At 47.3% G+C, this 24251-nt stretch overlaps 2 protein-coding genes across 2 annotated transcripts in view; one reads left to right on the top strand and one right to left on the bottom strand.

The window, feature by feature from the left end:
- Window positions 1–256: 256 nt before the first annotated feature.
- On the top strand, window positions 257–24240 carry cenpo (centromere protein O). The gene is made up of 6 exons (XM_063055378.1): window positions 257–561; window positions 1215–1384; window positions 2492–2624; window positions 4237–4499; window positions 15928–16099; window positions 21220–24240. Exons 1-6 carry the CDS (start codon window positions 546–548, stop codon window positions 21390–21392), a joined length of 927 nt encoding a protein of 308 aa, XP_062911448.1. The 5' UTR covers window positions 257–545; the 3' UTR covers window positions 21393–24240.
- The window catches only part of adcy3a (adenylate cyclase 3a), a 143436-nt gene continuing 131215 nt past the window's right edge, over window positions 12031–24251 (bottom strand). Inside the window, exon 21 of the mRNA XM_063055376.1 lies at window positions 12031–12074. Coding sequence (XP_062911446.1) covers window positions 12070–12074 — 5 coding nt within the window. The 3' untranslated portion in view covers window positions 12031–12069. The remainder of the gene's footprint in view (window positions 12075–24251) is intronic.

A 24251-nucleotide genomic window follows, 5' to 3' on the forward strand; every position in this document is an offset into this window, starting at 1 on the left:
CCCTGTAACCGCCCACATCGTTCAACATCGCCCAATCACAGTCCCTGCAACCACCCACATCGTCAACATCGCCCAATCACAGTCCCTGTAACCGCCCACGGCTTCAGTATCGCCCAATCCCCGTCCCCTGAACCGCCCACATCGTCAATATTGCCCAATCACAGTCCCTGAAACCGCCCACGGCTTCAGTATCGCCCAATCCCCGTCCCCTGAACCGCCCACATCGTCAACATCGCCCATTCCCCGTCCCTGTAACCGCCCTCGTCGTCCATCTCGCCCAAACCCAGTCCCTGTAACTGCCCATGGCTTCAGCATCGCCCAATCCCCGTCCCCTGAACTGCCCTCATGGTTAACATCACTCAAAGCCTTCCCCCCGCCCCGGGGTCGGCTTCAGCCAGTCCCTGTCCCTGACTCCGTTCCCGCCTTCCGCATCACCCAATCCCTAACCCCGCCCAGGAGCCAGTTTCAGCCAATCGCTGCCCCTCACTTCGCGCCCCCCCCCGAGACGGTTCCAGGAGAGCGGCGCGGGACAGTGTGCTGTGGCGATGGCGGGAAGCTTGGGTAATTGTCACGGTCTCGGTCCGTGTTCGTGTCCCTGCCGGAGTTTGCCCGTGCAGACATATCAGGGATTTTAAATTGGAGGGGGAAGGATGAAAATGACAGGGAAACACCAGACTGGGTTGTCAGTACAACATGTAGTTCTGAGCTGTAGGAAGTGTGGGATACAGGGAGAGATGAGAATTAATCTAAGGGAATTGGGGGGGTGGGGGTGCAGGAATTCACATTAGAAGGGTTGCTGGGCATGGGCGAGAGAGCTCAGGTCAGGGTATTTTTAGCTTTCTGAAGGGGCACGGGGGGGGGGTGGGGTTTATAGGATATGACGGATAAACAGGAATAGGGTACTAGGATGGCCAAAGATGGGAGGATTAAGTGTAGGTTAGGGTATGTGTGGGTGAAGGGATTTGGAATGTAAGCCTATTGCACACTGCGGAGCAGAAGGTGGCGATAATGCACCATTACGCTGGGTGCCAACCACCGTAAAACAAGAAGGAGAGAGGGAGCGAGCAGGAAGGATGAGCTGAGCATGTTGTGGGCCGAATGGCCTGCCGTGAGTGTATTTGGGGAGGTGAGGGCACGTGAGCCTGTTGGGGGGATGGAGGGGACTGTTTCTGCGGCCTTGGCTGGAAGCACTCAGCTGTGCTGCCTTGTTGCAGGGGTCCTGGAGCAGCTGAGGCAGCTGGAGCAGAGAGCCGAGCGGCAGGGAGTGGAGCAGGAGGAGGCCCTGCGGAGCGAAGGGAGTCTGGCACAACTGCAGGCTACCGTGCAGAAACTCCGAGTGCAGAGAGACCTGCTGAGGAGCAGAGTGACGGCGAAGTCGGCAGGGGTGAGGCCTGAATAACACCTCTGCACCGCTCTCCTAATCCCTTCATGGTCAAGCCAATTGGGAATTCAGTCTCCAGGTCACTCTAAATTTTGGATCAGCCAACCACAAGGGAAAATGTTAGAGCATAAAACAGCACATCACAGGAACAGGCTCTACCGCCCACGATGTTGTGTGGCGAGCTAATTAAATTAGTAACCAAATGGCCAACCTTATACCTCCATAATGTCCATATCTTTCCATTTTCCTCAGATTCATGTGCCTATCTAAATGTTCTTAAAAATTCCCGAATGTATCTGCCTTTACTACCACTCCAGACAGTACATTCCAGGCACCCTCCACTCTCTGAAAAACAAACAATTTGCCCCTGACATCTTTTCACCTTAAATGCATTCCTTCTGGTATTAGTCATTTCAATCAAAAAAGATGCTCTCTGTCTATGCCTCTCATAATCTTATAAACCTCTATCAGATCTCCCCTAACAATGCAAGCTTGTCCAACCTCTCATTAAAGTACATGTCCTCTAAACCAGGCAGTATCCTGGTAAACCTCTTCTACACCCTGGCCTAATGGGGTGACTAGAACTGTGTGCAATATTCTAGATGAAGCCTAATTAGAGTTTTATAAGGCTGGAATATAACTTCCTGACTTTTGTACTCAATGGCTCGACTGATAAAGGCAAGCATGCGTGTGCTTTCTTAATCACCCAAAGGGCCTGTTCCTGTGCTGAGCTGTTCGATGTAAAACACTTCTCAAGAACCTCAGGATTATCCTGTCTTACCTGCTGCTGATACACCTGCAGCCCCTCTTTGCCCTCAAACTTCCCTTTCTTCAGGCATCACCCTCCGAATGCTAAACTGTTGAAGGCCTCCCCTTTTCTCAGTACTCTGAACCTGCTAAACAATAAACTGCTGGGTTCCCTGGACTTGCCTTTCAACCTTGACCCTGAACTCTCTCACTTCCACTTGTCAAGAGCTGCCTCATAGAAATCATTCGAAGAGCCGCTGCTGACGTTGACCAGGCGGTATCTCATGGTGTAATCGGTCTCCCACCATCTTCGTAGGCAATGCTGGGGAATGCAGTGTTCTGGAGTTCTCATTTCCTCTGCAGGACATCCAGGAGGTCCTGGCTCAGTCGCAACAGCAGTCGGCACCCCAGTTCTGCAAGGAGGAGCTGGCCAGAATGGCGCTGCAAGAGAAGCTGAAGAGTCTCCAGGCTCTTAATCGCGCCTACCGCCTGACGGGTGAGTTCCCGGCACCAGCCTCCCGAGAGCCCTCTGCACCTCTCCGAACCAGCAGTCTGTCCAAGTAACATACATCAAAGTTGCTGGTGAACGCAGCAGGCCAAGCAGCATCTATAGGAAGAGGCGCAGTCGACGTTTCAGGCCGAGACCCTTCGTCAGGACTGTCCAAGTGTTGAGTTGTGCCTTCCTCAGATGGTGTAATAGCACATAGAACCGTACCACAAGGGAATAGGCCCTTTGGCTCACGGTATCTGTGCTGTTACAGTGTGCAAATATTCTAGCACAGTGTTTGGGCCTGCCTAATTCACCCAGCACACCTGTCAGACATCTTTCCCTCCTCCTCTCTCTCTGCTTTCCGTAGGGATCACTCCCTACACGACTCCCTTGTCCATTCATCCCCTCCATCCCTCCCCACTGATCTCCCTCCTGGCACTTATCCTTGTAAGCGGAACAAGTGCTACACACGCCCTTACACTTCCTCCCTTACCACCATTCAGGGCCCCAGACAGTCCTTCCAGGTGAAGTGACACTTCACCTGTGAGTCAGCTGGGGTGATATACTGCGTCCGGTGCTCCTGATGTGGCCTTCTATATACTGGCGAGACCCAACGCAGACTGGGAGATCGTTTTGCTGAACACCTACGCTCTGTCCCATGATCCTCTCATATCCCTTTTGCCTATCACCTGTCCAGCTCTTGGCTCCATCCCTCCCCCTCCTGTCTTCTCCTATCATTTTGGATCTCCCCCTCCCCCTCCCACTTTCAAATCTCTTACTAGCTCTTCCTTCAGTTAGTCCTGACGAAGGGTCTCGGCCTGAAACGTTGACTGTACCTCTTCCTAGAGATGCTGCCTGGCCTGCTGCGTTCACCAGCAACTTTGATGAGTGACACCTGTCAGACTGGTGCTACTGAGGCAGAGGGCAGGGGGTGAGTGGGAGGGAGGAGAGTGAAGCTGTTTGCTGTGTATGATCAGAAGACCGTAAGACATAGGAGCTTATGGCCCATCGAGTCTGCTCCACCATTCCATCATGGTTGATTTATTAACCCTCTCAGCTCCTTTCGCCCTGTAACCTTTGACATCTGTACAAATCAAGACCACCTCTGCTTTAAGTATACTCAATGACTTGGCCTCCAGGGCCGTCTGTGGCAATGAATTCTAAAGACATTCATCTCTGTTCTAAATGGAGATCCCTCCATTCTGAGGCTGTGTCCTCTGGTCCTTAGCTCCCCCATATCTTCTCCACTTCCACTCTGTCTAAGCTTTTCAATGTTTAATAGCTTTCACTGAGTTACCCCTCATTCTTCTGAATTCCAGTGAGTACAGGCCCAGAGCCATCAAACAGTCCTTGTATGATAACCCTTTCATTCCTGGGATCATGAACCTCCTCCGATGCCAGGACGTCTTTTCTTAGATAAGGGGCCCAAAACTGCTCACAATACTCCAGGTGTGGTCAGACCAATGCATTAATTGATCTGTTGTCCCAGTTTAGGGGTCAGTGCGGAGCTGATGGACTTTAGTACGATGAGTGTGGGGGCTGCAGAGGCAGCCTTGGGACGGGACGTGGAGGAAAGTGGAGCTGTTTACTAACTGGTTAATTTGTTGTCCTGGTGTAGGGGTCAGTGCTGAGCCGACGGGCTCCAGCATGTTCACCTTCGGCATCAGCACGGCCTACGAGAGCACCTACTTGGAATCCTATTACCTGGACATTCAGCTACAGCATCCTCGCAGGGTCATCCGCCACAACGTACCTGCCTTCATCCCTGTGGAGCAAATGGCTCGCACCTTTCTACAGGAAGACCTGGCACGCTTCCTTGATGCACTGCACAAAGCCCTCAATGCCTACGTGGGTAGGAGGTACCAGCTCGAACAGCTACAGGTATGTCTGAGATGTTTGGCCTGATGAGGGAGGAAGGTGGACGCTCCCACCCTTGGGATGTCAACTCCCTGCAGAGAGGAGATTTTCAATATGATGGTTTCTTAAGGTTGTCACAGTCAGTAGGGAACGGGGGGTGGTGTTTGGTGGGGACAAGGTCCCATTACTTATTAAATGTTGTGCGTCTCAAATGGTCTTTGACAACCAAGTCCAATTCCTGGCCTTCATGTGTGGCTTAGCTACTAAAGTCTGGCAGAACCGTTTCTACTGACAGGAGACGGGGCAAAGGTGGGTTACCGGCGCCTTAAAGCTAGCCATTTCATCAGCCGTGGGTGGCAGCTCATCGAGGAGAAGGAAGACTGACCTCAAACCTCTGCAGCCTTGGGGGAGGCTTTGGGAGTAAACCCCAAGGAAAGATCCAGAGCTGGGGTCCCTCAGGCAGTCTTACATTGAGTTCAACACTGACTGGCAACTCCTGCAGTACCGTTGGTTCCAAACTGTATCGGTCTCTGCTGTCCCTACGCACGGCCAACAGCTTGCTCCAAATATCGTACAGTTCAGGTGCAAACCTTCTCTTCGTTACAGGTCCCACCTTCCCTGGAAGAGAGCTCAATGATCCAAAAATCTTATGGCCTCCTTCCTACACCAACTACTGAGCCATGTGTTAAACTGTATAATCTTCCTAGTTCTCACCTCAGTGGCATGTGGCACGGGTAGAAATCCTGAAATCACAACCTTGCAGGTGCTGTCCTTTAACTTGGCACCTAACTCCCTATTCTCCTTACACAGATCCTCGCGCTCATCCTGCCATGTCATTGGTACCTACGTGGACCACGATTTCTGGTTGTTCACCCTCTCACTTAAGAATCCTAAAGACTCAGTCTGAGATATTTCGGATCCTGACACCCAGGAGGCAACATACCATCCAGGAATCGCATTCTCATCCCCAGAACCTCCTTTCTGTTTCCCTAACCAACGAATGCACTGTCAATAGATCTGGGGTTGAGAAGGTAAACAGCTTCAAGTTTCTTAGCATCCACATCACTGAGGACCTCAAGTGGTCTGTACACACCAGCTGTGCGGTGAAAAAGGCACAACAGTGCCTCTTTCACTTCAGACAGTTGAGGAAGTTTGGTATGGGCCCCCAAATCCTAAGAATTTTCTACAGGGGCACAATTGAGAGTATCCTGACTGGCTGCATCACCACCTGGTATGGGAACTGGATGAGATGTACCCCAGGCTACTGTGGGAGGCGACGGAGGAGATTGCTGAGCCTCTGGCAATGATCTTTGCATCATCAATGATGACGGGAGAGGTTCCAGAGGATTAGAGGGTTACGGATGTTGTTCCCTTTTTCAAGAAAGGGAGTAGAGATAGCCCAGTGAGTCTTACCTCAGTTGATGGAGAAGATCCTGAGAGGTAGGATTTATGAACATTTGGAGAGGTATAATATGATTAGGAATATTCAGCATGGCTTTGTCAAGGGCAAGTCATGCCTTACGAGCCTGATTGAATTTTTTGAGGATGTGACTTAACAGATTGATGAAGGTAGAGCAGTAGATGTTGTGTATATGGATTTCAGCATGGCATTTGATAAGGTACCCCATGCAAGGCTTATTAAGAAAGTAAGGAAGCATGGGATCCAAGGGGAAATTGCTTTGTGGATCCAGAACTGGCTTGCCCACAGAAGGCAAAGAGTGGTTGTAGACGGGTCATATTCTGCATGGAGATCGGTGACCAGTGATGTGCCTCAGGGACCTGTTCTGGGACCCCTACTCTTCGTGAATTTTATAAATGACCTGGATGAGGAAGTGAAGGGATGGGTAGTAAGTTTGCTGATGACACAAAGGTTGGGGGTGTTGTGGATAGTGTGGATGGCTGTCATAGGTTACAGCGGGACATTGATAGGATGCAAAACTGGGCTGAGAAGTGGCAGATTTGGTGGATCTTTGGTGGATAATTGTTTGTCAGATTGGAGGCCGGTGACTAGTGTGCCTCAGGGATCTGTACTGGGTCCAATGCTGTTTGTCATATATATTAATGATCTGGATGATGGGGTGGTAAATTGGATGAGTAAGTATGCAGATGATACTAAGATAGGTGGAGTTGTGGATAATGAAGTAGGTTTTCAAAGCTTGCAGAGAGGTTTAGGCCAGTTAGAAGAGTGGGCTGAAAGATGGCAGATGGAGTTTAATGCTGATAAATACGAGGTGCTACATTTTGGCAGGACTAATCAAAATAGGACATACATAGTAAATGGTAGGGCATTGAAGAATGCAGTAGAACAGAGGGATCTAGGAATAATGGTGCATAGTTCCCTGAAGGTGGAATCTCATGTGGATAGGGTGGTGAAGAAAGCTTTTGGTATGCTGGCCTTTATAAATCAGAGCATTGAGTATAGGAGTTCGGATGTAATGTTGAAATTGTACAAGGCATTGGTGAGGCCAAATTTGGAGTATTGTGTGCAGTTTTGGTCACTGAATTATAGGAAAGATGTCAACGAAATAGAGAGAGTACAGAGGAGATTTACTAGAATGTTACCTGGGTTTCATCACCTAAGTTACAGACAAAGGTTGAACAAGTTAGATCTTTATTCTTTGGAACGTAGAAGGTTGAGGGGAGAATTGATAGAGGTATTTAAAATTATGAGGGGGATAGATAGAGGTGACGTGGATAGGCTTTTTCCATTGAGAGTGGGGGAGATTCAAATAAGAGGACAGGAGTTGAGAGTTAAAGGGCAAACTTTTAGGGGTAACATGAGGGGGAACTTCTTTACTCAGAGAGTGGTAGCTGTGTGGAATGAGCGTCCAGCAGAAGTAGTTGAGGCAGGTTTGATGTTGTCATTTAAAGTTAAATTGGATAGATATATGGACAGGAAAGGAATGGAGGGTTATGGGTTGAGTGCAGGTCGGTGGGACTAGGTGAGAGTAAGAGTTCGGCAGGGACTAGAAGGGCCGAGATGGGCTGTTTCTGTGCTGTAATTGTTAATATGGTTATAGATGGAGTTCAACCCAGATAAGTGTGAAGTGGTTCATTTTGATAGGTCAAATATGATGGCAGAATATAGTATTAATGGTAAGACTCTTGGCAGTGTGGAGGATCAGAGGGATCATAGGACGCTCAAAGCAGCTGTGCAGATTGACTCTGTGGTTAAGAAGGCATACGGTGTATTGGCCTTGATCAATCGCGGAACTGAATTTAGGAGCCGAGAGGTAATGTTGCAGCTATATAGGACCCTGGTCAGACCCCACTTGGAGTATTGTGTTCAGTTCTGGTCGCCTCACTACAGGAAGGATGTGGAAACCATAGAAAGGGTGCAGAGGAGATTTACATGGATGTTGCCTGGATTGGGGAACATGCCTTATGAGAATAGGTTGAGTGAACTCGGCCTTTTCTCCTTGGAGCGACAGAGAATGAGAGGTGACCTGACAGAGGTGTAGAAGATGATGAGAGGCATTGATCGTGTGGATAGTCAGAGGCTTTTTCCCAGGGCTGAAATGGCTGCCACAAGAGGACACAGGTTTAGGGTGCTTGGGAGTAGGTACAGAGGAGATGTCAGGGGTAAGTTTTTTATGCAGAGAGTGGTGAGTGCGTGGAATGGACTGCCGGCAATGGTGGTGGAGGCGGATACAATAGGGTCTTTTAAGAGACTTTTGGATAGGTACGTGGAGCTTAGAAATTAGAGGGCTGTGGGTAACCCTAGTAGTTTCTAAGTTAGGGACATGTTCGGCACAACTTTGTGGGCCGAAAGGCCTGTATTGTGCTGTAGGTTTTCTATGTTTCTATGTGAAGGATGTAACCAATAAAGTCAATTGAATTCAATCACAGCTGTCTTCTCCCTTCTTCCTTTATGAGTCACAGACCCAGACTCAGTGCCAGAGACATAAGAAATAGGAGCAGGAGTATGTCATCTGGCCATGGCCTCATCTTTACCTTCCTGCCCCCATAACCCTTATTCCCCTACTGTGCAAAAATCTATTGAGTCTTGTCTTAAATATATTTACTGAGGCAGCCTCCACTGCGTCACTGGGCAGAGAATTCCACAGATTCATCACTCTCTGGGAAAAGCAGTTCCTCCTCATCTCCGTCCTAAATCTACTCTCCCGAATCTTGAGGCTATGTCCCCAGTTCTTGTCTCACCTACCAGTGGAAATAACTTTCCTGCCTCTATCTTTTCTATCCCTTTCTTAATTTTAAATGTTTCTATAAGATCTCCTCTCATTCTTCTGAATTCTAGACAGTACAGTCCCAGGTGACTCAATCTCTCTGCATAGTGCACCCCCCTCATCTCTTGAATCAACCTGGTGAACCTCCTCTGCACTGCCTCCAAAGCCAGTATATCTTTCCTCACGTAAGTAAGACCAGAACTGCACACAGTACTCCAGGTGCGGCCTCACCAGTACCCTGTATAGTAGCAGCATGACCTCCCTGCTCTTAAATTCAATCCCTCGAGCAATAAAGGCCAACATTTCCTCCTTGATAGCCTGCTGCACCTTCAAACCAACCTGTTGTGGTCCATGCACAAGCACTCCCAAGTGGCGGACCAGTCAATTCGAAGAGAGAGAAAAAGCTTTGCATACGTCGGGGAGAATTTAAAAAAGTGTTTTGCGGGGCTCGGCAGTTACCCCTCTTTTTTTATTAAAAAAAGAATAGCGATTTTTAATAAAACCTGTTTGATCTTCTGAAATTATCTTGGGAAGGGGACGTTCTAAACCACATGCAAGCACTTTAGCCAAAATTTTCACACCTACATTCAGAAGTGAGATGGGGCGATATGATCCACATTGAGTCGGGTCCTTGTCCTTTTTAAGTAGTGAAATAGCTGCCTGTGAAAGAGAAGGGGGTAAGGAGTCGTTCTCCAAAGATTTCTGAAACACTTCTAGAAGGACCGGTATGAGCTTATCCTTAAATTTCTTATAAAATTCTATTGGATAACCATCAGGACCTAGGGACTTACCACTCTGCATAGCCATAATGGCATTATTAATTTCTTCCTGCCCAAGAGCCCGATCTAGGTTCTCCATCTCCTCTGGTTCAAGAGTTGGTATTTCCAAATTATCTAAAAAACGTTCCATATTTGTTTTATCTGAGGGGATCTCTGAGGCATACAGAGAGGAATAAAAAGCTGCAAAGATGTTATTAATCTCTTTTGGATTGCTTGTCAAGTTCTGGTGCGTGTCTCTTATCTGGGGAATAAGTCGTGATGCAGCTTGATGTTTCAACTGATGAGCCATAAGCCGGCTCGCCTTGTCACCATATTCGTAATAGAGGCCATGTGTCTTAAGAATTAATTGTTCAGATAGGTTTGTAGATAGAAGATTAAACTTTGCTTGTAAATCAGCCTGGCTTTTATATAATTCCACAGTGGGTGCCTCAGAGTATTTTCTATCCAGATCCCAAATAGATTGCAATAACACTTGCATTTCCTTCCTACACTCTTTATTGGCATGTGAAGTATAAGATATTATTTGACCCCTCAAGTAAGCTTTTAAAGTTTCCCAAAGTAAAGAGTACGATACCGACTCAGTTTTGTTAGTCTCGAAGAATGTGTCAATGTTAGCCGATATATAACTACAAAATTTCTTATTAGAAAGCAAAAGGGGGTTAAGTCTCCACGGAGGCCGTTCTCTAACGTTTAAAGGAAAACATAGCAACACACATCAAAGTTGCTGGTGAATGCAGCAGGCCAGGCAGCAACTGTAGGAAGAGGTGCAGTCGACGTTTCAGGCCGAGACCCTTCATCAGGACTAACTGAAGGAAGAGTGAGTAAGGGATTTGAAAGTTGGAGGGGGAGATCCAAAATGATAGGAGAAGACAGGAGGGGGAGGGATAGAGCCAAGAGCTGGACAGGTGATAGGCAAAAGGGGATACAAGAGGATCATGGGACAGGAGGTCCGGGAAGAAAGACAAGCGGGGGGGGGGACCCAGAGGATGGGCAAGAGGTATATTCAGAGGGAGAAAAAGGAGAGTGAGAGAAAGAATGTGTGCATAAAAATAAGTAACAGATGGGGTACGAGGGGGAGGTGGGGTCTTAGCAGAAGTTAGAGAAGTCGATGTTCATGCCATCAGGTTGGAGGCTACCCAGACGGAATATAAGGTGTTGTTCCTCCAACCTGAGTGTGGCTTCATCTTTACGGTAGAGGAGGCCGTGGATAGACATGTCAGAATGGGAATGGGATGTGGAATTAAAATGTGTGGCCACTGGGAGATCCTGCTTTCTCTGGCGGACAGAGTGTAGATGTTCAGCAAAGCGGTCTCCCAGTCTGCGTCGGGTCTCGCCAATATATAAAAGGCCACATAGGGAGCACCGGACGCAGTATATCACCCCAGTCGACTCACAGGTGAAGTGTTACCGGACGCAGTATACTATAGCAGTGTATTCAATTTGTCTAATCATTGGTATCAAGGAGTTATCTATAAAGAAATAGTCTAGCCTGGAATAGGAGTGGTGAACATGAGAAAAGAAAGAGAATTACCTAACTGATGGATTCAAGAATCTCCAAGGATCCATATAACCATTTTGTTGCATAAACATCGAGAAGACCTTTGCCATACCAGAAAATGTTCCCCTAGGGCAAGACCTATCAAGCAGTGGGTCAATAGCACAGTTCAAATCTCCGGAAAAGATTAGCTTATGTGTATTCAGGTTAGGTATTAATGACAAAACCTTATTTGCAAATTGGACATCGTCCCAATTAGGAGCATAAACATTTACCAAAATAACAGGCATCTGAAAGAGAGAGCCAGAGACTATAATGAAACGACCATTAGGGTCACTGATTACATCAGATGGTGTGAAATGCATTCTTTTGGTGATTAATATTGCCACCTCCCTGGACCTACTATTAAATCTGGAATGAAAAACCTGACTAATCCATGCTTTACGAAGTCTATTATGGTCTTCCACTCTTAAATGTGTCTCTTGTAGAAATAGTATATCTGCTTTTACTTGTTTCAGATGAGAGAAAACTTTAGCTCTTTTAACCGGACCATCGAGCCCCTTTATATTCCAAGAAATAAACCTCACAGGGTGGCCTCCACCAGCAGCACTCAAGTTAACCATATCAAAAGACACACAGGGCCTACAATCCAAAACAGTGCGAGGGCATAAATTGCACACAATAACGCACAATGAAAAGAAAGTCTGATCAATCCGTAACACACAAAAGAATAAACTGCCATGGTAACGCCCCAAAACACGCCCCCCCACCCCTTTACACAAACAACAAAAAAACCCAATTAACCTCTGAAACCTGGATCTACCTCCCCAATTGAGGATGATCGCAGGCAGTACCCAACAAAAAACTTCCAAGGTCTTCCCCATACAGCCCAACTTTCAATCTAATCTACGGTGGCTCCCCTCCTTAACTACCTTTAATACCTTTAATACTACCTTTAATATAACATATAGGCTAAAGATGACACAGGTCAAGCTAAGCATTAAAAACAAAAAAAGCACTGGGCAACTTAAACGCCCGAGATACAAATCTCAAATATTTACATTTTGCTGGTTGAAGGTTTTTGTTAATCAGTTTTGGCAGCATAGCAGTTTGAGCCGATGGCGTTCCACAAATTAAACTGGAAAAAATGAACAAAGAAGTGGATTGTGAAAATTAACAGTTTGGTTACCCATCTTCTTACCTGCCTGTCACCAGCACTCCCAGTGTCCCTTCTCCTTCCCTTTCTCCCATGGTCTACTCTCCTATCATTCCTCCTTCTCCAGCCTTTCTCTTCCCACCTATCATCTTCTGGCTTCTGACTTCACCCCACCCCCTGTCTTCACTTATCACCTGGCCCATCCCAGATCTTCTTTTTCTGGCATCTTTCTTCCTTTTCAGTCCTGTTGAAAGATCTCAGTCCAAAACGTCAACTGGTAATTAATTTCCATAGATGCTGTCTGAGCTGCTGAGTTCCTCCAGCAGTTCGTGTTTGTTGTTCAGGGAGTGCCATTGTGTGAGTGGATCAGTCTTAAGCTACATAAATCAGTACTGGGTCCACTGTTACTTGCCATCCATATCTACAATATTTGGATGGAATGTGATTAGTAAGTTTGTGGATGACAGTGAGGAAGGTTTGCATGTCTTATGAAGATAGAAGATTAGGCCTTTCCTCTCTGGAGTGCAGGATGAGGGGTGATTCAGAGGTGTTTATGATGAGAGGCAAAGATCGAGTGAATAGCCAGCACTATTTTCCCAGGGTGGAATTGGCTAATACAAGGGACATATTTTTAAGTTGATTGGAGGAAAGTATAGAGGGGGATGTCAGAGAAACATTCTTTACACAGGGAGTGGAGGGTCCTGGAAAGCCCTGCCAAGAATGGTGGCAGAGACAAAATCTTTAGAAGCATTTAAGACAGTGGTCCCCAACCACTGGGCCACAAGGCATGCGCTACCGGGCCGTGAGGAAACGATAAGATTTGGCGATATGAAATGATATGAGTCAGCTGCACCTTTCCTCATTCCCTGTTACACGCATTGTTGAACTTGAACACACGCGAGGTCATTACGCACGTGCCATCCATGTCAGCGCGGGAAGAAGATCAACTCCTCGAGCTTGCAAATGACGGCAGGCTGAAAAATATGTTTGACATAACATCTCTGCCGGCATTCCGGATCAAAGTCAAGGCTAAATATCCCGAGATAGCCATGAAAGCACTGAGAACGTTGCTTCCATTTCTAACATATCTTTGCAAAGCGGGTTTTCTGCAATGAATGCAACGAAAACTAAACTGCAGAATAGACTGGACATAAGGAACGCCCTTCGAGTATCGCTGTCTCCCATCACCCCTCGATGGGACCGTCTTGTTGCAGGGAAACAAGCCCAGGGCTCCCACTGATTCAGCGATATTGGTGTGTTGCAATGATTTCATGTGTTCATATGAGGAAAATATGTGCTGTGTGTTTAATATCCAAACGTTACTTAAAATGTTATGATGCTATTGACTTATAAGTGTCTTATCACTATATTCATGCGAGGAAAATATGCGCTGTGTGTTCAATATTAATTTCGTTAGATAAACCCTCTTAGAAACGAAATTGAGTGTATTAGCCACTTACAAGTGACTTATAGTTGACTTACCACCTATATTCTGGTTGTGATTAACACCCCCCTCCCCCCCCGCCCCGGGTTGCCAACTGTCCCACATTAGCCAGGACATTCCGTATATTGGGCTAAATTGGTTTGTCCCGTACGGGACCGCCCTTGTCCCGTATTTCCCCTGCTAAAGTAGAGCGTTCCTATGAAACCTTTCATGCTGAAATGGCGTAAAGCAAAGAAGCAATTACCGTTAATTTATATGGGAAAATTTTTGAGTGTTCCCAGACCCAAAAAATAACCTACCAAATCATACCAAATAATACATAAAACCTAAAATAGCACTAACATATAGTAAAAGCAGGAATGATATGATAAATACACAGCATATATAAAGTAGAAATAATGTATGTACAGTGTAGTTTCACTGAACAGAATTGCCAAAAATGATTTGTAGAAGAAAAATCGGCACGTACATGCATGCGCACTGGTTCCCGCGCAAGGCTTCTTGGTCATTGTAGTCTTTCTCGGGGTAAACACAACATATTTGACTGCTACTCTTGTACATTGGCAACCCTACCACCCCACCACCACCCCCCCGCCCGCCTGGGTTGGCCGGTCCGCAAGAATATTGTCAATAAGAAACCGGTCCACAGTGCAAAAAAGGTTGGGGACCCCTGCTTTAAGAGACTACTAAATAGGCATGGACACGTGGGTGGTAGAAAAATGGAGGTCTGTATGGGAGGGAGGGATTAGATTGATCATGGAGTAGGTTTACATGGTGTGCTGTAATGATCTATGTTCTTAAGGTAACAGGATCTACATCACTGGGGAACTGGCCAAAGCAATGGCAGATGGGATTTAACTCTGGCAAGTGATTGAAGCAGCTATAATTACAGCATTTAAGACATTTGGACAAGTGGATAGGGAAGGTTTAGTAGGATATGGGTCAAGCACAGGGAGCCACCTTGGATCGAACGGAAGAATAGGGCCAATGGCCAGCTTCCTTGTTTTATATTTCTATGACAAGGGGTGGGGAGATGTGGTTGAGTGAGTTGAGGGATTCCTCATCAGTCTGCTCCTGGGCCTGGCCAAGGTGACCATTCACAGGTCCAGGCAGTAGACTACCATGGGCTTTGTCTCAGCCAATTAATTTGGCCCTCCTTCTTGGGATTGTTACAAGGATATATCCCTTAGTAATAATGATCAGAGAGGCATGGAGAGAATCTGTCAATATCATCTATTTCCTTTATTGTCTCAACAGAAAAGCACATGAATTTACACAACCGAATAGCTGTGTGCACACTTATTAAGTTTTCCTGACCCTCCATGAACAGTCAAAGAATTGAGTAAAAGGGTCTCTGCTGGCCATGTGGTCCTGTTCTGATTCCCACTTGTCAGTGGGGTACTCCACATCCGGGGTGGGGGGTCTCTGGTGGTCGGAGAGTTATCTCTATTTTGCATTCAAAGCATCTGTTTTTATATTCATTCCTTACCAGTTCAAATGTTGCATTTCACTGTTATTGGCTACGGGTCATGTGATTGACCTTTAACACCTTATTGGCTCTGGTCCAGGCAAGCATCTATTTATTGCCCATCTCCACAAGCGACAGCTGGTAATTTATGGTTCTTTGTTCTCTGACTTGGGTTAAAACCAGTCAAACCAGGTCACTTAGACACTAGACCGAGATAACGGCAAACCTGTCATTGTACACAACACACGGCTTATCTGAGAATGATCAAGTCAATAGCAGAAACTCCTTGTGCCAACTTTCAGTTGCTCTAATTAGATGATCCCAGAATAAAAATCATTTCTCAAAGAGTTCACAGGATGGAGGTTACAGAGCAGCTTCACAAAACGAAGCCTCCATCTCTTTTAAGCACATAGCAAGAACAAAGACAATTGGTTTGTATACTTCCACTGTCCTTGATTCTTTCAAATTCACTGATTTGGTTCTTTCTGGCCAAAAGGATACAATGTGCCTGAAAGAGGACAACTGCATCCACTGTCTCTGGAAATCTTCTGGGCACAGGAACTGATTTAAAAGAATGGAATGGAAATATGCCAGTATATCTGTGAAAAAAACCTCCAGAAGTTTAAATTAACACACAGGCAGCCACCTTCGATATATTTAAAGTGGAAGTTGATAGATTCTTGATTAATCAGTGTCAGAGGTTATGGGGAATAGACAGGAGAATGGGGTTGAGAGGGACAATAAATCAGCTGTGATGGAATGGTGGAGCAGGCCCAATGTACTGAGTGGCCTAATTCTGATCCTATTGGCTTCTGGTCTAAAACCAGTATGGGTTAAATATGAGGCTAAGATCACAGGGTGCCAGGTGAGGGAACTGTGATGTTTATGGTTAACTTCTGACTAACAGTGGTGCTCTTTTCCAGGAACTGCACGCCTCCTACGTAAGGAACCCCATTCAGAGAAATGCAGCCTGCAATTTGCTGAAGTTTCACTATCCTGTCTGGTGTGGGGAGAGTGAGCAGATGGTTCTGGTCAAGCTGATTTACGAGGATATTACAAGTTGTCTTCCAACTGAGGTCACCATCACCTGCCCTGGTAAGTGTTGGGCAAGTCCCCCTTTTCTGCCTGCTCTGGTGTTCAGGAAGGTCGTAGTCTGGAGCTTTCTGGACACTAACAGTGACAGCTGCATCTTGGTTAGACACAGGTCAAGAGCCAGAAGACCAGAGGACAGCTAATGTTCTCTCTTTTGAAAAGAGCACAATAATTTCCCCACCAAGAGGGAGGAAAGGAGTTAAAACAGCCGGTGCAGACTACCCCTGTGGGGTGGGAGCAGGGAATGACCTAGCAGAGGAAAGTCACAGTGGTCAGGTCTCTGGCACTGACACAGGAGAGAAGGGGTGAGGTGTGGTGATAGATCTGTTAGAACATAGAACATAGAATAGTACAGTACAGCACAGTACAGGCCCTTCGGCCCACAATGTTGTGCCGACCCTCAAACCCTGCCTCCCATATAAGCCCCCACCTTAGATTCCTCCATATAGCTGTCTAGTAGTCTCTTAAACTTCACTAGTGTATCTGCCTCCACCACTGACTCAGGCAGTGCATTCCACGCACCAACCACTCTCTGAGTAAAAAACCTTCCTCTAATATCCCCCTTGAACTTCCCACCCCTTACCTTAAAGCCATGTCCTCTTGTATTGAGCAGTGGTGCCCTGGGGAAGATGCGTTGGCTATCCACTCTATCTATTCCTCTTATTATCTTGTACACCTCTATCATGTCTCCTCTCATCCTCCTTCTCTCCAAAGAGTAAAGCCCTAGCTCCCTTAGTCTCTGATCATAATGCATACTTTCAAAACCAGGCAGCATCCTGGTAAATCTCCTCTGTACCATTCCCAATGCTTCCACATCCTTCATATAGTGAGGTGACCAGAACTGGACACAGTACTCCAAGTGTGGCCTAACCAGAGTTTTATAGAGCTGCATCATTACATCGCGACTCTTAAACTCTATCCCTCGACTTATGAAAGCGAACACCCCATAAGCTTTCTTAACTACCCTATCCACCTGTGAGGCAATTTTCAGGGATCTGTGGACATGTACCCCGAGATCCCTCTGCTCCTCCACACTACCAAGTATCCTGCCATTTACTTTGTACTCTGCCTTGGAGTTTGTCCTTCCAAAGTGTACCACCTCACACTTCTCCGGGTTGAACTCCATCTGCCACTTCTCAGCCCACTTCTGCATCCTATCAATGTCTCCCTGCAATCTTTGACAATCCTCTACACTATCTACAACACCACCAACCTTTGTGTCGTCTGCAAACTTGCCAACCCACCCTTCTACCCCCACATCCAGGTCATTAATAAAAATCATGAAAAGTAGAGGTCCCAGGACAGATCCTTGTGGGACACCACTAGTCACAATCCTCCAATCTGAATGTACTCCCTCCACCACCACCCTCTGCCTTCTGCAGGCAAGCCAATTCTGAATCCACCTGGCCAAACTTCCCTGGATCCCATGCCTTCTAACTTTCTGAATAAGCCTACCGTGTGGAACCTTGTCAAATGCCTTACTAAAATCCATATAGATCACATCCACTGCACTATCCTCATCTATATGCCTGGTCACCTCCTCAAAGAACTCTTTCAGGCTTGTTGGACACGATCTGCCCTTCACAAAGCCATGCTGACTGTCCCTGATCAGACCATAATTCTCTAAATGCCTATAGGTCCTATCTCTAAGAATCTTTTCCAACAGCTTTCCCACCACAGACGTAAGGCTCACTGGTCTATAATTACCCGGACTATCCCTACTACCCCTTTTTTGAACAAGGGAACAGCATTCGCCTCCCTCCAATCCTCCGGTACCATTCCCGTGGACAACGAGGACATAAAGATCCTTGCCAGAGGCTCAGTAATTTCTTCTCTCGCCTCGTAGAGCAGCCTGGGGAATATTCCGTCAGGCCCCGGGGACTTATCTGTCCTAATGTATTTTAACAACTCCAACACCTCTTCTCCCTTAATATCAACGTGCTCCGGAACATCAACCTCACTCATATTGTCCTCATCATCATCAAGTTCCCTCTCATTGGTGAATACCGAAGAGAAGTATTCACTGAGGACCTCGCTCACTTCCACAGCCTCCAGGCACATCTTCCCACCTTTATCTCTAATCGGTCCTACCTTCACTCTTGTCATCCCTTTTTTCTTCACATAATTGAAGAATGCCTTGGGGTTTTCCTTTACCCTACTTGCCAAGGCCTTCTCATGCCCCCTTCTTGCTCTTCTCAGCCCCTTCTTAAGCTCCTTTCTTGCTTCCCTATATTCCTCAATAGACCCATCTGATCCTTGCTTCCTAAACCTCATGTATGCTGCCTTCTTCCACCTGACTAGATTTTCCACCTCACTTGTCACCCATGGTTCCTTCACCCTACCATTCTTTATCTTCGTCACCGGGACAAATTTATCCCTTACATCCCGCAAGAGATCTCTAAACATCGACCACATGTCCAAAGTACATTTCCCTGCAAAAAGATCATCCCAATTCACATCCGCAAGTTCTAGCCTTATAGCGTCATAATTTGCCTTTTCCCAATTAAAAATTTTCCTGTCCTCTTTGATTCTGTCCTTTTCCATGATAATGCTAAAGGCCAGGGAGCGGTGGTCACTGTCCCCCAGATGCTCACCCACTGAGAGATCTGTGACCTGACCCGGTTCATTACCTAGTACTAGATCTAGTATGGCATTCCCCCTGGTCGGCCTGTCCACATACTGTGACAGGAATCCATCCTGGACACACTTAACAAATTCTGCCCCATCTAAACCCTTGGAACTAATCAGGTGCCAATCAATATTAGGGAAGTTAAAGTCACCCATGATAACAACCCTGTTATTTTTGCACCTTTCCAAAATCTGCCTCCCAATCTGCTCCTCTGTATCTCTGCTGCTACCAGGGGGCCTATAGAATACCCCCAGTAGAGTAACTGCTCCCTTCCTGTTCCTGACTTCCACCCATATTGACTCAAAAGAGGATCCTGCTACATTACCCACCCTTTCTGTAACTGTAATAGTATCCCTGACTAGTAATGCCACCCCTCCTCCCCTTTTTCCGCCCTCTCTATCCCTTTTAAAGCACTGAAATCCAGGAATATTGAGAATCCATTCCTGCCCTGGTGCCAGCCAAGTCTCTGTAATGGCCACTACATCATAATTCCATGTATGTATCCAAGCTCTCAGTTCATCACCTTTGTTCCTGATGCTTCTTGCATTGAGGTACACACATTTCAGCCCTTCTACCTTACTGTCTTTACATTGTTTATTCTGCTTCTCTTTCCTCAAAGCCTCTCTGTGTGTTAGATCTGGCTTTACTCCATGCACTTCTTTCACTGCTCTATCGCTCTGGGTCCCGTCCCCCTCGCAAATTAGTTTAAACCCTCTGGAACCATGCTAGCAAACCTACCTGGAAGGATATTGCTCCCCCTCGAGTTCAGGTGCAACCCATCCAATCTGTACAGGTCCCACCTTCCCCAGAAGAGATCCCAATGATCTAAAAATCTAAAACCCTGCTCCCTGCACCAACTCCTCAGCCAGTTAGGGGAACAGAAAGGTTCTGTGGCCGAGAACAAGATACCCGGATGATATGTTGGTTCCCAGGTGCCAGGAACGGGGATATCGCGGATTGATCCTCAGCATTCTTAAGTGGGAGGGTGAGCAGCCAGAGGTCGTGGTCTGTGTAGCTACCAATGACATGGGTTCGACGAGTGATGAGGTTCTGCATAGGGAGTTTAGGCAATTAGGTGTTAAGTCAAAGAGCAGAACCTCCAGGGTTGTGATCTCAGGATTGCGACCCATGCCAGATATAGGAAGATCATACGGTTTGACATGTGGCTAAAGAGTTGGTGTAGGAAGGAGATTCATTGGGTTTGTTTTGCTGCAGCAGTACAGAGCAGACATGAATTCCCTATAAATTACACAATAACTGCATAATGCAAAACTAAAAGGTAGTGTTCATGGACCATTCAGAATCTGATGACAGAGGGAAAGAAGCTATTCTTGAATCACTGAGTGTGTGTTCTTCAGGCTCCTGTACCTCCTCCCTGATGGTAGCAATGAGATGATGGTGTTGAATGCAGAGCTATATTTGATAAGCAGCAGTCGAAAAAATGTCTTGCTGTTATCCAGTTATGCAAAGTTGAGTGGAGAGCCAGTGAAATAGTGTTCACTGTGGAAGGGCAGTGAGTTGCTGTGGGTTCTGGTCCTTGCTCAGGTGGCTGTTCATTTTAGCCATGACCAATCCCTCAAGCCACTTCATTACTGTAACTCCCCCATTTCAGATTGATATTCCAGGTGGATGTAAGTGGAATTTAAGGGTAGGACCAGCCAGTACTCTGAGAATACAGGTCCATAATTTGTTGAAAGTGGTGTCACAGGTAGATAGGGTCATAAAGAAAGCTTTTAGCACGTTGGCCTTCATAAATCAAAGTATTGTGTACTGGAGATGGGATGTTATGTTGAAGTTGTATAAGACATTGGTGAGGCCTAATTTGGAGTGTTGTGTGCAATTTGGTCACCCACCTACAGGAAAGATGTAAATAAGATTGAAAGAGTACAGAGAAAATTTACAAGGGTGTTGCCGGGTCTGGAGGACCCGAGTTAGAAGGGAAGATTGAATAGGTTAGAACTTTATTCCCTGGAACAGAAAACATTGAGGGGAGATTTGATAGAGGTACGTATACAAAATGGTGGGGTATAGATAGAGGAAATGCAAGCGGGCTTTTTCCACTGAGGTTGGGTAGCACCGCATCAGACTTCATGGGTTATGGGTGAAAGTTGAAAAGTTTAAGGGGAACTTTTTCACTTGGAGGGTTGTGAGAGCATGGAATGAGCTGCCATGCAGGTGGTGCATGTGAGCTCAATTTCAATACTGAAGAGAAATGTGTGGATGGTAGGGCATTGGAGGGCGATGGAAAAAGGCATGGACTAGATGGGCTGAAAGGCCTGTTTCTGGGCTGTGACTGAATGGAGGAATGGGGAGAAGATGCTGAGGGAAGTGATTCGCTGTGATTGCAATGCCAGGGCGGGCTTGAGGGATCAGATGGAGGGATACTACTCTTCCTCAGGCTGGTCCTGGAAAGAAGGTGGGTTCTTGACCGACCTGCAGGGAGGATGCTGTGTCGAGGGTCCTTGCTAACAGCAGGTTCTTCTTTTCACATCAGGAGCGGCTGCAGAGTCCTTACAGGAGAAGCTGGAAGGTCATCGGCAAATGTTTTTGCACCAGCATCTCCACCATGCACTGGAAAGCATAAAACCTCAGGAAGCAATGGTCCTGTCATGTGGCAGCCTTCAACAACGTAACACTCAGACAATTGCATCCACAGTGGGAGATTGAGACCATCGACACCACGGCCCACCCTGTGGGTGAGACCCCTCTGACACGACCACGCTATGGGTGGGACCCCGCTCACACCGCAGCCCACGCTCTGGGTGGGACCCCGCTCACACCGCAGCCCACGCTCTGGGTGGGACCCCGCTCACACCATGGCCCACGCTCTGGGTGGGACCCCGCTCACACCGTGGCCCACGCTCTGGGTGGGACCCCGCTCACACTGCGGCCCACGCTGTGTGTGGGACCCCACTCACAATCACTCCGCGGCCCACGCTGTGTGTGGGACCCCACTCACAATCACACCGCGGCCCACGCTGTGTGTGGGACCCCACTCACAATCACACCGCGGCCCACGCTGTGGGTGGGACCCTCTGACACGGCCCACGCTGTGGGTGGGAGCCTGCTCACAATCACACCGCAGCCCACGCTGTGGGTGGGACCCCTCTGACACGGCCCACGCTGTTGGTGGGACCCAGCTCACAATCACACCACGGCCCACACTGTGGGTGGGACCCCTCTGACACGGCCCACGCTTTGGATGGGACCCCGCTCACAATCACACTGCAGCCCACGCTGTGGATGGGACCCCACTCACAATCACAACGCGGCCCACGCTCTCCGCTCACAATCACACCGCAACCCACGCTGTGGGTGGGATCCCTCTGACACGGCCCACGCTGTGGATGGGACCCCGCTCACAATCACACCACGGCCCACTCTCTCCGCTCACAATCACACCGCGGCCCACGCTGTGCATAAATGAGTGACCACATTATCGAGGTGGGTGACCAGTGTTCAAAAGACCTCAAAATGTGCAAAGCGAAAAGAAAAAATAATTAATAAATCAGCATTAAATATCGAGAATGTGAGATGATGAGTCCTTGAAAGTGAGACCATAGGTTGTGGGAATACTTCAGTAAAGGGTCAAGTGAAGTTGAGTGAAGTTAGAAACATGGAAAACCTACAACACAATACAGGCCCTTCGGCCCAAAATGTTGTGCCGAACATGTACTTATTTTAGAAATTACCTAGGGTTACCCATAGCCCTCTATTTTTTGAAGCTCGACGCATACTTATCCAAGAGTCTCTTAAAAGACCCTATCGTATCTGCCTCCACCATCATCGCCGGCAGCCCATTCCACGCACTGACCACTCTCTGCGTAAAAAAAGCTTACCCTTGACATCTCTGTACTGACTTCCAAGCACCTTAAAACTATGCCCTCTCATGCTAGCCATTTCAGCCCTGGGAAAAAGCCTCTGACTATCTACACGATCAATGCCTCTCATCATCTTATACACCTCTATCAGGTCACCTCTCATCCTCTGTCGCTCTAAGGAGAAAAGGCCAAGCTCACTCGACCTATTCTCATAAAGCATGCTCCCCAATCCTTGTAAATCTCCTCTGCACCTTTCTATAGTTTCCACATCCTTCCTGTACTGAGGCAACCAGAACTGAGCACAGTACTCCAAGTGGGGTCTGACCTGGGTCCTATATAGCTGTATAGTTAACCCCTTTGGTTCACTAGCCTTGTGTTTGAGGGGTAATAATTGTTCCTGAACCTAGTGTTGTGAGTCCTGTGGCTCCCATAGCATCTCGCTGATGGCAGCAGTGAGATGAAAGCATTGCCTGGGTGGTGAGGGTTTCTGATGGTGGGGGCTGCGTTCCTGTGATAATACTCTGTGTCGATGTGCTCAATGGTGGTGACTGGGCCATACCCACTACTCTTCGTAGGATTTTCCATTCAAGGGCGTTGGTGTTTTCATACCAGGCAGAGATACAGCCAGTCAGTATACTCTCCACTACACATGAATAGGTTAAACAAAGTTATAGATGCATGCCAAGTCTTTGCAAACTCCTGAGGAAGTAGAGGCGCAGTCATGCTTTCTTTGTAATTGCACTTACATGCAGGGCCCAGGCCGTGTTCGCTGAAATGGTAACACTGAGGAATTTCAGGTTGCTGACCCTTTCCACCTCTGATCTGGTTTCCTGCTCCTGAAGCCAATAATGAGCTCCTTGGTCTTGCTGCCATTGAGCACCATTCAACCAGATTTTCAATCTCTTTCTTATATGCTGATTCAGCCTTCAACAGTGGTGTGATCAGCAACGGTTTGGTGGCTCAGGTGCGGTTAGTGTGTGTTAGATCCGTACTGAAGGCCAGGAGGGCGAGTATAACAAGAGTAGATCTGGGTACGGTCAGTGTTTTTGGGCTGTGCAGGCACGGTAAGTGTTGGTGTCAGACGCCTTAACTCAGCTGCAAATGAAAGGAAGGTGGGGTCCAGTGGAGCGGCCATTGTTGGAGTGTACCAGTGACAGAGTGGGAAGGCTTTGCCTAACAGGCAGAGGCACAGATCAGAAGAGGTAAGCCTTTCCTTTTTAGTACAGAGAGTCAGGATGGAATGCTCCTGTCAGATGTGGGAGTTCAGGATACCTGACGGCTTCCCTGATGTCTACGTCTGCAGTAAGTGCACCTAACTTCAGCACCTGCCTGACTGGGTCAAGGAGTTGGATGTACTCAGGATTATTTGGGAGGCTGAAGATAGAGGTGAGACTTTTGAGGAGTTTGTCACACGTAGAGTACAGCCTTCAGACAGTACATGGGTGACCACCAAGAGAAGTCAGGGGATTAGGAAATCAGTGCAGGGTTCCCCTATGGCCATTATCCTCAGCAACAAGGATACCTCTTTGGGTACTGCTGGGATGCATATTGGTACTAATGGCAAAGGCAGAAAATGGGAAGAGGCCCTATGCAGTGAGTATATAGAGTTAGGAAAACAGCTGAAGAGAATGACTTCCAGCATTGTAATCTCTGGCTCAGGGATTGGTGTGGGAGAAGTAGTTTTGAATTCATGGGAAATTCCCGG

The sequence above is a fragment of the Mobula hypostoma genome, chromosome 8, assembly GCF_963921235.1.
Source record: "Mobula hypostoma chromosome 8, sMobHyp1.1, whole genome shotgun sequence".
Taxonomy (NCBI): Eukaryota; Metazoa; Chordata; class Chondrichthyes; order Myliobatiformes; family Myliobatidae; genus Mobula; species Mobula hypostoma.

What these genes read in the sequence shown, in the direction of transcription:
- cenpo (XM_063055378.1), top strand. An exon ending in TGACGGCGAAGTCGGCAGGG is followed by an intron (nt 1,385 to 2,491) that starts GTGAGGCCTGAA and finishes TTTCCTCTGCAG; the next exon opens with GACATCCAGGAGGTCCTGGC. An exon ending in ACCAGCTCGAACAGCTACAG is followed by an intron (nt 4,500 to 15,927) that starts GTATGTCTGAGA and finishes GCTCTTTTCCAG; the next exon opens with GAACTGCACGCCTCCTACGT.